We start from the raw sequence: 14,502 nt of genomic DNA on the forward strand, positions 1-14,502 counted from the left end.
TTTGTGGCATAGCATTACACTGTGGTATTCTGTTTGGTATTCTGTCTTTTTTTCCTTTTCTTTCTTTTTTTTTACTATAATTTGTTGTTTTTTCAGTGCTACCTACAAATAGCCCATAATATGAGACGCTAATGATAAAACAGAGCACTTTACAATAATTGCTTGGAAATTAGGGCACTTGGTGCATGTTTTGACAAGCAAGCAGTAATCATGGTCGATGCCATTTTGATCTCAGTAATGGCTGGCAGTACAGTGATCAGTGTCAACACAACCCTGCCAAAGTTTTAAAGAAGTGGGGGCACATTTGTAAAGTGGATGAAAGTATATCCATTTTTACAGCAACGACGTTGGGCAAATATAAATTTTTATTAGTTACAGTAGGCAATTTGTGATAAATGAATGTTACCAGTTAACAGTTTATCATACCAGTATTCTAATATGAAGTAACATCCATAAATAACTGCCATTTTGGCAGGCTATTTGGAAAAGGCAGACTGGCAACAATGGACACAGACATGTAAAAAGCCACCTTTCTGCCTACATAATAGCATAAGACACTTCAACTGAAATTAATGTGTTTTTGTGTGTTTGTTAGTTGTTTTTTTTTTGTTCTTTAACTCTTTGTGGTAGCTTTGGAACCACAGTCTTATCTATTTTGTGGTGGTTGTTCAACTGGCTAACCTTGTCTGCCTCTCTAGTTGATTTTGTTTCATTGTTGTTGCCTTTTTGTCTTTTAAGGGTCATTGTTTTTCTCTTTGTGGTTGTTTTTTTTAGCCTTTTTTGAGGCTTTGAATCTTTGTTGTAATTGATCAAATATGGTAATTTTTAGTATCTTTGTAGTTACTTGTCATCTCTTCATGGTACTTTTGATTGCTTTTGTCTCTGTGTTTGTTTTTTTGTCCGTCTCTGGTCATTTCACAACTGTAATGATCTAACATTTCCTTGTGGGGGTATTACAGTTGTTCACCTTCTTGTGAAGAAAGCTCTTTATGGTAGCTCTCTCTCTGTACAGTCTTTTTTTGTCTCTTTGCTGATGCTTTTCATCTCTTCATGGTACTTTGTGGTTGTTTTTGGTCTCTTCAGGGTTCTTGTAGTGGCATTTATTGTCTCTTAATGGTTGTGTTTTCTTGTCTCTTTGTGGTAGTTTTCCCTGTTTTTTTCCATTTTTACCTCCTAGAAGTCATTTTTAATCTTTTCATGGTAATTTTGTCTGCACGTGCTCATTTTTTTCAGCTGTGGGGCTCATCTTTAGTTTCTTTGTGTTTGTTTTGTAACGGCTGCGCTTGTTCACCTCTCTGTGGTCTTTTACATTCTACTTATGGCCATGTTTTTTTTCCCTGTTTGTTGTAGTGCTTTTTCCTGTTTGTGGTTATGTCTGTGTCTCTGCATCTCTTCATCGTCATTTTTCTAGGATGGTACATTTTTCTCTCTTTGTGCTCGTTTTGTAACTGCGGTCGACTTCTATTTTTTAGTGTTTGTTTTGCGACTGTCATTGTCATTTTGGGGTCATTGTTTTGTCTTTTGTCATTTTTCATCTCTTTGTTTACATCACTGATCCTTCATTGTTGTTTTGTTTACCTGAACAGGTATGTTGACATATTGTGGATTCAGATTTTATAGGACGTCTGTGTCACCTCTGGCCATCCCTCTGTTCCTGCTGTGTTTAGACCACACACTAAATGCAAACCAGGTCAGTGTACATAGCAGGTGCTTAGATTTTCCTTTCACGTATTTATATCAGATGACAAACATGGCCTTTTTCAGCCTACATGCAGCTGTGTACAGAACAGACAGTACTGATAGACTCTAACACCAGCTTGTGCTTGCTGTGTGCAAAAAAACCCCACAAAATATATTTAATCTAGAAATTCAGCAACTGCACAAGATAAATAAAATTTGTCCCAACAGTATACAATGTTCTGTACTGGCCATGTTAAATAATGTTAGGCAGAGAAAGACATAGCAGAAATAGAAATGCATTGCATGGAGCACGGTGTACTCACAACTGGAAAAGATGAGTGGACACGAGTGTTCGTCCATTGGAAAGTTGTGCAGCTGCAGCTGGCACTCTGCATTTATAGTCAACCTGTAAAGAAAACACGAGACTCATTATGTTTGATTCTGTTCTGGTACTGTACCAAGCAATGAACTGATATTGTTCAGGCTTTCACTTTTTTTTAAGTTATTTTTTTGGCCTTTGTGCCTTTATTGGACAGTGCAGTGAGAGAGAGACAGGAAAGTGGGGGAGAAGAATGGGAGGAGGACGTGTGGGAAAGGGTCATGTGAAGGATTCGAACTCATGACCTCCACATCGGGACTGTAGCCCTACACATGGGACGCCAGCTCAACCCTGTGAGCTATAGTGGGGCCCCTGGACTTTCACTGTTTTTTTTAACAACAATTTGCAAAAGGGACAAATTAGAGAAGACTTTGCTCTTTCAGCATCTTTTCTTTTCTGTATAAAGAGCTTGAAATCCTCTCAAGGCCATTTCTAGTCAAACATGTGTAAGAAGCTTTAAACAGTAAATAGAAAACCATCCAAATCAGCGCGTGTTTGTAGAGCACAATTTTTAAAATTGATAGTTTTTAAAGTTGATGTTTGAAGCTAGAAATGCTTATCTCAATATAACTGTTTAGTCAAAAACGCCTTTTAGTACGTTAACATTGCAGCTATTTCATTAGTCAGTTCTTTGTTAAGTAATTTTTCAAGCAACTTGGAAAGTTCACTGTTTACAGCCTCTTCAACTAAATATCTTTGGGTTTTGGGCTGTTGTTGTTGGGTTGGACAGATCTGAAGATGCCACATTAGATTCTGGGAACTTTGAAGGATATGTTTTACCACTGATGCAACTAGTTTGTGGTAATAACTAATTGCCGTCTGTTGTTTTGTTTTGTCTAACTGCTAGCTGTGGCAGTCGTGTTTGAATCCATTAAATGTGGTTAACAATTTAAGTGATAAATATATATTAACCAAAAAAGCAGAAGGCGAGGGAACATATTCTACATTAGCTGTAGCACCTGGTTGTTCTGCCAGGTGGAGCCTCTTTCTGTTTAATGAGATGAAAGACTGCAGCTTTTTTGCTGTGTTTAACACTGTAGTGACCTGAGGAAGCAGTTGCTCAGACGACCGATGAAGTAAATGTTAATTGTTATGTAATATGTAGTTCTTAGTTCCCACCTTTATCTTTTCCTGTTTTGACTCATGGTTGTTGTTCAGAAGATTGTTTAAAAATTAGCATACCTACAGCTTGTTTGCTATATTTCATGTTTTTTTTTTTTTTGTTTTTTTTGTGCCTGTGGGTGAATTGCAGTTTTAAACAAACCATTATTTTTGCTTTACAGTTTAAATGACCTGGTGATTACTTTGTCTGTTCTTCAAATTCCTGATTTAACTGAGCTAATTTTGTGGCAAACCTTAAGTGTCAGTAGTTAAAAATCCATCCATTAGCTATACACCGCTTAATCCTCACTAGGGTCGCGGGGGGCTGGAGCCTATCCCAGCTAACTTAGGGCGAAGGCAGGGGAGTAGTTAAAAATGTTTTACCAATATATATAAAAAAAAAAAACAGCCACTGAAAAAACATCAGAAAACATCCTCTGTATGTGATTTTTTTTAACGATTAATTGATTATTAATTCTTAATGCGACCAAATATAGGTTGGGGAAATAGTTTAAAATGTGCACTACAAGGTTAATAAGCCTCATCTTACATGAGGCCCCAGAATATATTTTCATCTTTAATGGGACTTTTTTCTGGTAGTTCAAGTTATCTGGATCTATGCGCAAAATGTGCAGTATAGCTAAAAATGACTGCATCACATTAACACACTGTGTTTTTAATGCAGTCTGGCATTTCAAGACTGGCAATAGAGGACTTGCAGTACTCACTGGTTTTTGACAGCTTTCAATGGCTGATGCTTCACAACACCCACTTCTCTCCCTTCATGTTAAGTACGATGGTGATGATGTACAAACAAAACCTTCACACACTCTTTATAGAAAACAGTCTGCTGCAGTTATCACATGTGGATGCTGAGCGAAAGCCGTCTGTGTTGTGATGTTATTATGAAGCCAGTATGTTGCTGACCTTCAATTATAAACCAGTTAAAGGAAGCTCGTAGCATTTCTTATCTCTTTGAGAAAGGAGGCTACAGGGAATGCAGAGGATGCCCTGACCTCTTTATACAGGATGAAATTAACTGTCTCTGTGAACACATCAAACCATGTGGCTGAGAAACCAACCGAGATAACATGAACGAAAGTATGTTCTTAAAGGATGAACTGCGTTTTTCCAAAACAAACAAACAACTAAATAAATAAATAGAAAGGAAAGGTGTAAATGCCACAATGTCCAGGAGTGGACACAAGAAATAACCCAAGTTGGGAGAAGAAAGTCAGAAAAAAACATTTTTACACTGTAATTCTGGTGTGATCTTTCAACCTCATTAAGGCATGGAATTGGGACAATAGCATGCATGTGGGAGAGGCATGGATATCACAAAATGTCATCTCTGTTTACTCCAGCCAAGCCAATGCACAATTAATACCCAATGGCATTTCATTGTCTTTCTCTCATGCCATCAGCGGATATTACTCCTCAAAGTTTGCACGCTTCTGAATAGACAATAGAGCTGCATGACAGAGTATCTAGAAGGGCTTTGTCTGTGACTTGACTTGTGCGTCGAAATGCTGCGACTTCTTTGTTCATTTAGAAACTTTATAGCTTCTGTGTGGGTTGTTTACCCAACAAAATACTCTTTTTAATCACTAACACAAAATGAAAAAGTGTGACAGTCTTTCACTACATCCATTGTCAACAAGTGGAATACATTTTGCTAAACCGGAAAAATCCTAACATCCAGTCTCAATCTGAAAATCTGAAGATCTCTTAAGTTCAATTAGAAGGATAGCCCCAAAAAGACTGAGAACAGTCAAGAGACGCTTATTACTGAAGGAGCAGTTTTATTAATGTGGAGTGCTCCAATTACAAAGAGTGCTGTAGGGCACAAGGGTGGCTGCCTTAGTAAATTGGTCTTAAAGCTCAAGCAGGCAATTTGCACTTACAATTGCTGATGACAGGGGCTAATTGCTTTTGCACTGCTGTGTTTGAGAAATGTTTGCATTACAGATGGTTCTGCATAAATATATTACTGAACAAGACTGCTAAAGTCTGCAACAATATGAACCGATTGGCTGATTGATAAATCTTACTGGTTTCTAGGTGGAAGTCTAAATGGAAAAACTCTACAGAGAATGTTGAGATCCAGGGAAGTAATTACAAGAACCATACTGGGAAATAGCAATACAGCTCTCAGTTAATAGGCTACATAATAGCCCCTAAATCAGACTTTTATATTTACTGGGTCCATGTTAGCAGAGTCATTTTCAAGTTAGAAACACTGCATACTAAGACTATCGACTGCAAACTTCTGCAATTAGTACACAATAAATTCACATAGTTTATTTGATACAAATTGATCCCCACCATGTACACCAGGTATTGGAGTGCAATCTTTATATCTTTATCGAGATAATTTACAGATAGGTGACAAATTAAAGAAAAAAACCTGATTTCCCCACCCATTGAGGACATCTAGTGGCTCTGTTAGGTCATGGTTTGGCTCCATTTGTCCCTTTTAGAGGGAAGGGTCCATGGTGCATGAGGAGTCACTGAATGATTTGATGAAAATGATGTGAATCATATTCTATGGCCGTCACAGTCACAAAGTCTCAACCCAACCTAACACCTGTGGGGTTTTCCATCAAAAATCATCAGGGGCCTTGGCTCAACTATCTTTGATTTGCTTGAAACTTTTTTTTTATTTTTTTATTTTTTTATCATAAACTACGGATACGGATAGAATGATATCTGAAAAATTTTAGACTGATATATCAAATACTTTCCAGTAACTTTCCAGTAACTTTTCATGAAAGCTTAAGCTCTTTTTCATACTTCAACTATTCAGAAACTATAAGATCTACTTGTCAACTATTGCAGGTTCTGAATCAATAACATGATAACAAATAACAGCCCAAAAAATTCAGGATTTTTTCTTTAATAGTTCCTGAGATATTGTCATTTAAACATAGCCTCAAACTTCAATTCAATTCAATTCAATTCAATTTTATTTGTATAGCGCATATTTACAATGTGTGAAAAAAAAAACGTGCTGAATGTAGGTTGACAAAATATAATTTAAAAAAATTCTCCAAAAGTATTTGATGCATCAAGTTTACATTTCACAAAGATTTTTAGATATATGCTCTTAAAAATTCAGGTGGTGGAGCAGAAATCGTTGATGAGTTGAGGTGCAATGAGCCCTATGGGAGGTTTTGGACTGATATGGTAGATGGTGTTTTCCATCTCTATCATAAAAACACCAAATGGGAAAAGCGGTGTTCATCCCTCCAGTCCAGTTCCAATCTGGAGGCCCAGTCTGACTCATCCCAACAGTTCACCCTTTAGTGCTTAGCCAAGATTACACTGGAGTGGCTTCAGGGACAACCCTCTGTCTCTGACTCCAGACTTATGCCCCATACAAAACCTGTGGAGAGACCCAAAGGTGGCAGTTCTGATGCAATCACATGCATCAAATCTGATGAAGCTTGAGACAATCTGACAGGAAAAATGAAATAAATGTCCAAATCCAGGGTGGAAAACCTGTAGGGACTTACCCAAGAAGACCGAAACAACTGTGTCTTTGCTTGAGTATGCAGAAGGAAAACTTTTGACTCCATAGCATTGTAAAGTTATAGATTTCTGTGTTTATTTCTGAATTTACCTTAAAGTGTACAGTATCTTTCCATCATTCCATATCCTGAGCAGCTGGTTAGGCATTGTAATCCAGTGGGAATCTGCATTCTTGGAGTTTCTGAAGATGGTGTCTGGTAGCCAAATAAGTCCAACCATATTGCTGTTCAAAGTCAGTATTTTCATTGTGCTGTTGTATCTGAGACGGCTGTCTGTCCACGTCTGGGCAAAGATGATGTCAATTTGATATTCCTAAAAATAACACACAAGAAATACAATACATGAAATATATGTAAGTGGACATTGTGCACAGTATCATTTGATGCCATTTCATTGGGGGAAAAAAACTCATAAATGCTGTTTTGTGGCTTTAGAGAGAAAAAGGGAGCTACTTCACCTGCTACTCAAGAGTATTGATTTTCTTTGTAAAGGACACTGAATAGGATGATTATGTGTTTCAGAACCACATCTCTGTATGCCATCTATCTATCATCTCTTTCACCAGCAGGAGCATTTATCATTTCACTTGTTCGCTGGACCGTAAGTCGAGCACAGACTTCACTTGACACCTCTCAGTGATCTGCTTAACTCACCATTCTGCTGAGTATAATCTCTCCAAGGCTGCAGCTTCTTTTCAGACAATCAACGTTACCCAGTGTCTTTGCTCATCAGTACAAGTCTGTGCCTCACTATTCTTATGGTGTAACTGAACATATGTCGCTAACAAAAACTCCCTTTTGGTTTGTAGAAACCTTCAGCTCTTATGTCCTGTCACTTGGAAATCAGAGTGCAGTCCATCAAGCTCACCGACATGCTTTTTATTGCTTCAACAGAAGTTTTTTTGAGTCAGTGCTGAGTGGAGTGAAAAGCAGGGAACATAAATACAGTGTAAATGTTGTAGGATTTGCAAGCATTTGTAGTAATGCTCTGTTGTGACTGTTTGGAAAGAACTCAAATGCAGAGACTCAGGAAAAATATATTGAATCCAAGGCACTTCACTCCAAACTGAGGTCAATAAACAGGCTTACCAGCAACCTGGAGCCAGGCTGAACCAGGATAAGTGGGTAAAGACAAGTCTTTAGCCAGATGGCAGATAGCAGGTTTACAGACACATAGATGTGGCTGGACGACTAAATAAGGAGTGCAATGTGGATAAAGTAACCAGGAGTCGATTGATATCAGCATTTTTTTTAATTTTATCACGCATTACAAGTAACAGCCTATCAATACTGAAGGATAAATGTTAAAAAATACTCTTAATTAAACATATGCAAAACATAAGTAAGCAAAGGTATTTCAGTAGTTCTTTGTCTTTGTTTAGTCTAAATTTTGACACTAAGATTTAAATTTTGATTAAAAATGTGTATCCGTTCCAAATATTGGTCTTGTTGGCCTAGAAACCAAGCATATTGGTTGATCCCTAGACGTAGCAAATGGGAAAGTGACTGGTATCTATATATGTTTGGACTTGTTAAGGTAGTTAAATGTACTGGGAGGAGCAGGAAGGATGACTGACAACAGACAAGGAATGATCCAAAATGAATACAAGGTTAAGGGAAGGGAAGGAAGTCTGAAAATTAAGAGGAACTGTCGGTGTGCTAACGTTTGGCGTTTAAACCTTCTCATATAATAATGTTACTCTACTGCTAGTTGCAAGAAAATGACTGAACCAAGGTTAATATGACAGTTATAGACATAACTTCATTAGTAGTTTCTTGACTTTTATTCCAGTGAAAGTAAAGCGATGTTTCTTGGCCACTTGGGGGCAGCGAGATCAAATTGTGAACCCAACACTGACATATCCAGAGAGAAATGTGTGGCAGTTTGGCTGCTACATGATCCGCTGTGTTCAGTACGTGGACAGGCAGACAGGGGAGAGATTGGGGTTTATTCAGTATTTAACCAAACTTCATGTTTTCATTAGGTGTATTTTTATTTAAGTGTCATCCAAATGTCTATCACCTGTCAATATTGCTATTGTTTTATTGTCCATCCCTAGTGAAACAAGGCCAGGCTCCACACAAAGGAAACAGATTTGTCTATTTAATTCGTGGCTGCCTTGTCTTACTTCCTGGAGTCTTGTCAAGGTGCTAAGTTTTTACATAAATTTACCAAATGAAATATGTACTAACATGTAACCTTTATAACATGTAATAGGATGATAATATGTACTAATTGGTTAGCTTTAGAGCTTCTAGTTGGTGGATTTTGCTACTTTTCAAGTCTAGTTTTATATTTCTAATGCAAACATGAGTATGACATCATCCTCCTCATCTAACACCCAGCCAGAAAATGAATGAACAGAATCTCAATGGTCCTGTGTGGGTGTGCTGAATTTTTTCCTGATTTATTTTTTGCAAAACTACTAACACTGCCAATGTTAAAGCCCTTTTTCGATCTCTCCTGTATCAAGGAAAGTTACAGCATTCCATTCAGTCATGTAAAAAATGAAAGGATCCATTAGACTGCTGTTGTAGAGCTGACGGTGGTTTTGTTCTGTCGTCTTTTCTCAAGATCTAAAACCAAATAAAAACTTTTTTTTTTTTTTGCTTTTTGAAAATCATGTATAGTTTACATAAAACTTGGCACAACATGTCAGTGTGGTACAGTATACCGATGTGACAGTCTGTAGGGATTTAACACCTGTGGGTGTGAAGTATTAACAGTGAAAAGCCGATTCATGTTGGTCACACACTTCCCAAGAGTGCATGTACATTCTCAGTGTACATGCAGGTATTGTTGTACTTATGCATGCAGGCACCTGATTTGAGTCATGACTTGGTCCAGAGAATTAGTTCAGAAAATGGTGAAATTGGCAAATAATATGTGTATGGAGGAAATGAACGTAGATAAATCTTTGCCCAGACACAAGGAATAAGATGATATCATCTAGCATGCAACGGACCAAGCCATTAAAAGCTGTAACTTGCAAATTTCCTGAACCCGATGAAAAACAGGCGCGATAGGTACCACAGAGAGATTAAAAAGAAAAAAAAAACCTTCATGTCAACATAATACAAATACCTTCCTATGACAGATGAATGTAATATTACTGCCAGTGAAAAGGACAAAACATTGCCACTCTCCAAAAGTAAATAAATGGACTAATATAGCATCTTTTCCAACACAAAGGGAATTTTTGAGGTTTTAGGTATTGTCAAAATATAAATATTAACATTTTCCCATAAAAATTTTCAGGGAAATTAATAGTTCTAAAGAAAGTATACAGTAAAAGTATCTTAAGAAGTGGGTTTTATGATCCAAAGCTACTTCAGTAAAAATCTGTGGCAGTGCGTTTTTTATGCAGTACTGAATGACTACATCTGATAGTTCTACATTAACTCACAAAGCCAGGTTTGAAGTGCATCTTATCTGTAAAAACAAACAAAAAAGAAATACTACAGTAAACTGTAAAACCACAGAATCACTGCATTTTTGACTTTCCCTTTGACCACTCATATGGCATGCGGTTGCATCAGGAAAAATACCCCAAATTAAAATTAAACTTGTGATATTTCATCAAAATAACTTAATTCTACCTGTCGAATTTAAAATTCACAAAAAAAACCACAAAAACAGTTTACACCAGACTCTATAAAAACGAACGAAGAACAACAACAACAACAACAAAACAAAAATTCTGTGTTCTGTGGTGAAATTCAGAGACCACAAGGATTAGTATTTTTCATTTCAAATAAAGTATTTTTCATTCATTCATTTCATTTCATGACTGACTCAGCTATGACCAAGAACTGCAAGAATTCCAGGGACTGTTTGGCTGAACTCCAGGCTGTTTGATTTAGAATCAAGTTTGTCCTTTGAGGCCAAAAAGAGACTGGTTGCTGCCAGTTTTATGTCTGTGTTGGATTATGAAGATACGATATATATGAATGCTTCCGCTCAAAGCCTGAGTGTTTTAGATTCTATATATCACGGCGCTTTGTGGTTTATCACCAATTTTAAGTCTTTTTTTCATCGTTGTTTGTTGTATTCTTGTGTTGGATGGTCAGATTTGACTGCATGCAGGAAAAAACACTGGCATTTTATTTATTTATTTTATTTTTTAAATTTGCTTCCTCGTTATTTACAGGTCTTTGTTTGTATAAAAGCTCCAAGTGGTTACAGTCTGCGGTCCCAGGATCTACTGTTACTGTCTGTTCCCAAGGCAAACGGGCAAAGAAAGCTTTTAAATTCGCTGCTCCCTTTACCTGGAACACTTTACAAAAAGATCTGAAACTTTAACAGCTGATTTCTTTAAATACTTTTAAAGTGTTTATAAATGACTTGGAGGCAAAAGCATTTGTCTGTAGATGTTTTGACAGATGACTATTTTTCTAGTTATGTTTCTGATCTCTGCTGATTTCTTGTCTTCTACATGTAATTTCACCATGTATTATGAGTAATGATATCTGTGTGGATGCTGTTCTGACCTTGTCTGTCTGTCAATTGTGCTGCTGCCTGTCTTGGCCAGGACACTCTTGAAAAAGAGTTTAATCTCAATGAGCCTTTTCCTGGTTAAATAAAGGTTAAATAATAAAAAAAAAATGCAGAGAAAAGAGGAGTAAGGAAACAAATGACAGAGATTTAGAGAAAAATCAAACATTCTTTATCAATAAAATGAATTCAGCATGACTTAAAAACAGTAAACAGAGGACCAAGTTGTCAGCAAGTTGTTGGAGGATTCATTCAGCATGGTGAAAGATCTTTCTGGAGTTGCTGTACGGTCATGTGTTAAAAATATGTAGTTTGTTCAGGGTTTTTTAATTTTTTGTTTTTATGATTCATGGCATTGTAACTGTCATACTGAACAAAAGACATTTCTGAGTTCTGTCTACTTCTAATTTAGTCTTGCCTACTTTGCAAAGCGCCTTTAATTGTCTTGACAAGGGCTTCATAGGTATTTTGATTTTGTTTTTTATAGTTGGTTGTGCTGATAAAGACACTCTCTAGCTGGCAAGCCCCAAATCTCCTAAACAACAGTTGTTCTTATGGTCCTCTTTAGCAACAATACAGATGGAGATGCGAACTATAACGCAACTAATGATAGCCCGCCCTTCTCCAGCAGCCTACACTTTTTTCATACAGCTGCCACTGTATGAAATGCATTTGACCTTTTACCCAGTCTCTGCACCAGTTTGAATAGCTCACCAATTAGACTGAAGCTTATAATCAAGAGAACCACTGGGTGCTCATGACCTTTAATTGTGTAGAGCTCAAGGGATTAGAGAGAGAGAGAGAAAAAAAAAACTGCCAAAAAACCCCCAGAACATTACCCAGGATTTAATGACCAGTGAAAGAAAAGTGCCTCAGATCAAATAAATAGAACTAATATGAGCTAAAGCATTCACTTCTGGGAATAGCGAGTTGCAGATGGGAATGGGGGAAGACGTAAATTACACAACAAATCAAAATTTCCCTGCTTTGTAGTTTCCCATATAATTTCGCTTTGGGAGGTAATATTAACCATGCTGAAAGAGTATTGATCCTGCTTCCTCTCCCCGCACCTTCCAGTCACTACAGCAACTGTTGTGAAGAAAATCACCTCATCTGCCATGGAGGAGCTACTATAATAAGACTGCTGCTGTGGAGGTAATGTAAATACTGGCATTAAATGTAAATTTACTGCTGTAAAGTACAAGTGGACCCCACATGATAATTCCATTCAAACTGACATATAGGACAAACGATCCCCTGAGAAATGGGTATACCACCTGGCAGGCCTAAACAGGCCCTGAAGGTTGTTTGACACAGGAAAAATCTTTATGTTACAGTGCTTCTAAGAGTGTGTTGACAGTTTGAGAAGTGCCCTTTCTCATTTCAACGTGACAAACCAGACTGCACAAAGCGAGGTCCATAAAGACATGTTTTTTCCCATTGTAGTGTGACCTTTATCACATCCAACACCTTCATGATGAACCAGAATGTCAGCTGCGAGTCAGGTGTTATCAGCATCAGGGCTGGACCTCACTAATGCTCTTGTGACTGAATGGGAGCAAATCTCAACAGCCATAATCCAGCATCTTGTGAGAAAATACTGTCCTCCTAGTCAAAAAAACCCCCAACAAAACAAGAACACAAAAACATGATTCCATATGTTGTATGTGAAATCAACAGCCTACAGTTTGTATTTTATTTGCTTGTTACTGTGTTTCAGTGTGTGTGCCTGTTTGTTTAAATCAAAAGCAAACTTTATCCAATGTTAAATTAAATTACATTTTTATGAAAACACATAGTGACACCAACATTCAATCAGGGTTGGGTATTGCTTCCCTTGTGACGTTTGTGATCCAGATTCCAACGTTACTCATCAATTTAAGTTCTTTACGATTCACAAAGCAGCTACCAAGCTGATTGTGAGTCAGCAAACTAGTTTGGTAACGAGTCACAGCAGCTCTCAGAACTAACTAGCCCGGAGATCGACTTTATGCTAGCATGTGTGAGCAGTGCTTGTTGCTGCCACATGGCTCACTGAAGGCTGAAACTTTTATAACCTCCATTAAGAATGTAATAGAAGGTGTTTCTTTTTAATTATCATTCCAAAACATATACTTACTACTTACTACTTACTATTCCTGCTGTCAGTCACTATGGTTTTACGTTTGTAAGATATTGTCATGAAAATAAAACATTTAATTCCATCATTCATTATGCTATGTTGGGTCATGCTGAACAGATGTGCTCTTTTAATAAAATATTTCCCCATCAGTTTTTAAATCATGTGGACAAAATGGGAATATTACTCATTATGGAAAATATGCACATGGCTTAATGTCGACTTTGATGTGTATGGAATTATTCTGCCACAGTTTGCCCGTTGTTTGAAGTGACCAGAATACAAATCAAACAGCCGCTGGGCTGACTAATAGCTCAGGATGGGAAATACAGCTGAAATGTGAAGCGTCCAGGCAGAAGCCATCTACCAGGGTGACACTGCTGCGCTGTGCCGCCTGCAGTGGTGCATTTCTGTGAGGAGCAAGCAGGAGCATATTCAGTGACCTTCTTGTCCTCTTATGCAAATCAGGCTTCATTAATGAACAAATAACAAAAAAAAAAAAAAAATATGGATGAACCTTGTCCCACACTGTGTTGCCTGAGCTGAGCAGGACACACCTAATCACCACATTCTGTAAATGCAGAGTGCAGGCATACTAGTAAAATAACACTCTGATGTTCACTCTTGTACCCCTGCATCTAACTTTGTGTTGTTTTCATTCACTTTTACTAATAAAAACATACCAATGGTTGTGTATGTGTAGCTTGAAATACATCGTTGGATGAAAAGTTGCATTTAATTCTTGGTTATACGATCAACATGTTAGTGATGTTAATGATTAATTGTTATTAATTTCATTGATTTGTAATATATTAACTGATAAGGCAGAAGATGAGGAACATACACTGTAGCTATCAGGAAATGTATTATAGATTTGCTGTAGGATGTGGTTGCGCCACCAGACAGAGCCTCTTACTGTTTGATGACATGAGTTACAGGTGTGTTTACTGATCGCCTTTTAAGGTCACATACAACGAGCAAAGTCCCTGCTGTGTGACTACTAACTGTAGCAGTTGTGTTCATGAAAGTTGTAAAAAGGTGTCTTGCGAATGTCCAGTTTTAGCTAGCGACCTGAGGGTCATGCTAATGCTACGCTATGATTTTCAAATGAAAACACGGGATGGTAGCTAAGTGTCTGTCAGCAGAGAGCAGCTAAAAGGAATCTGATTTAAATCTTCCAACAACATTTAAACTAATA

General features: G+C 37.4%; 1 protein-coding gene across 1 annotated transcript in view; it reads right to left on the minus strand.

Annotated features, from left to right (window-relative positions):
• Positions 1 to 14,502, minus strand: part of gabrg3 (gamma-aminobutyric acid type A receptor subunit gamma3) — an 81,241-nt gene that overhangs the window by 19,518 nt on the left and 47,221 nt on the right. The window contains exons 4-5 of the mRNA XM_008292571.1: positions 6,783 to 7,003; positions 2,004 to 2,086 (exon numbers count right to left, since the gene is read on the minus strand). Of these exons, the coding sequence (XP_008290793.1) occupies positions 2,004 to 2,086; positions 6,783 to 7,003 (304 nt within the window). The remainder of the gene's footprint in view (positions 1 to 2,003; positions 2,087 to 6,782; positions 7,004 to 14,502) is intronic.

Source organism: Stegastes partitus, unplaced genomic scaffold, assembly GCF_000690725.1.
Source record: "Stegastes partitus isolate 25-593 unplaced genomic scaffold, Stegastes_partitus-1.0.2 Scaffold819, whole genome shotgun sequence".
Classification (NCBI taxonomy): Eukaryota; Metazoa; Chordata; class Actinopteri; family Pomacentridae; genus Stegastes; species Stegastes partitus.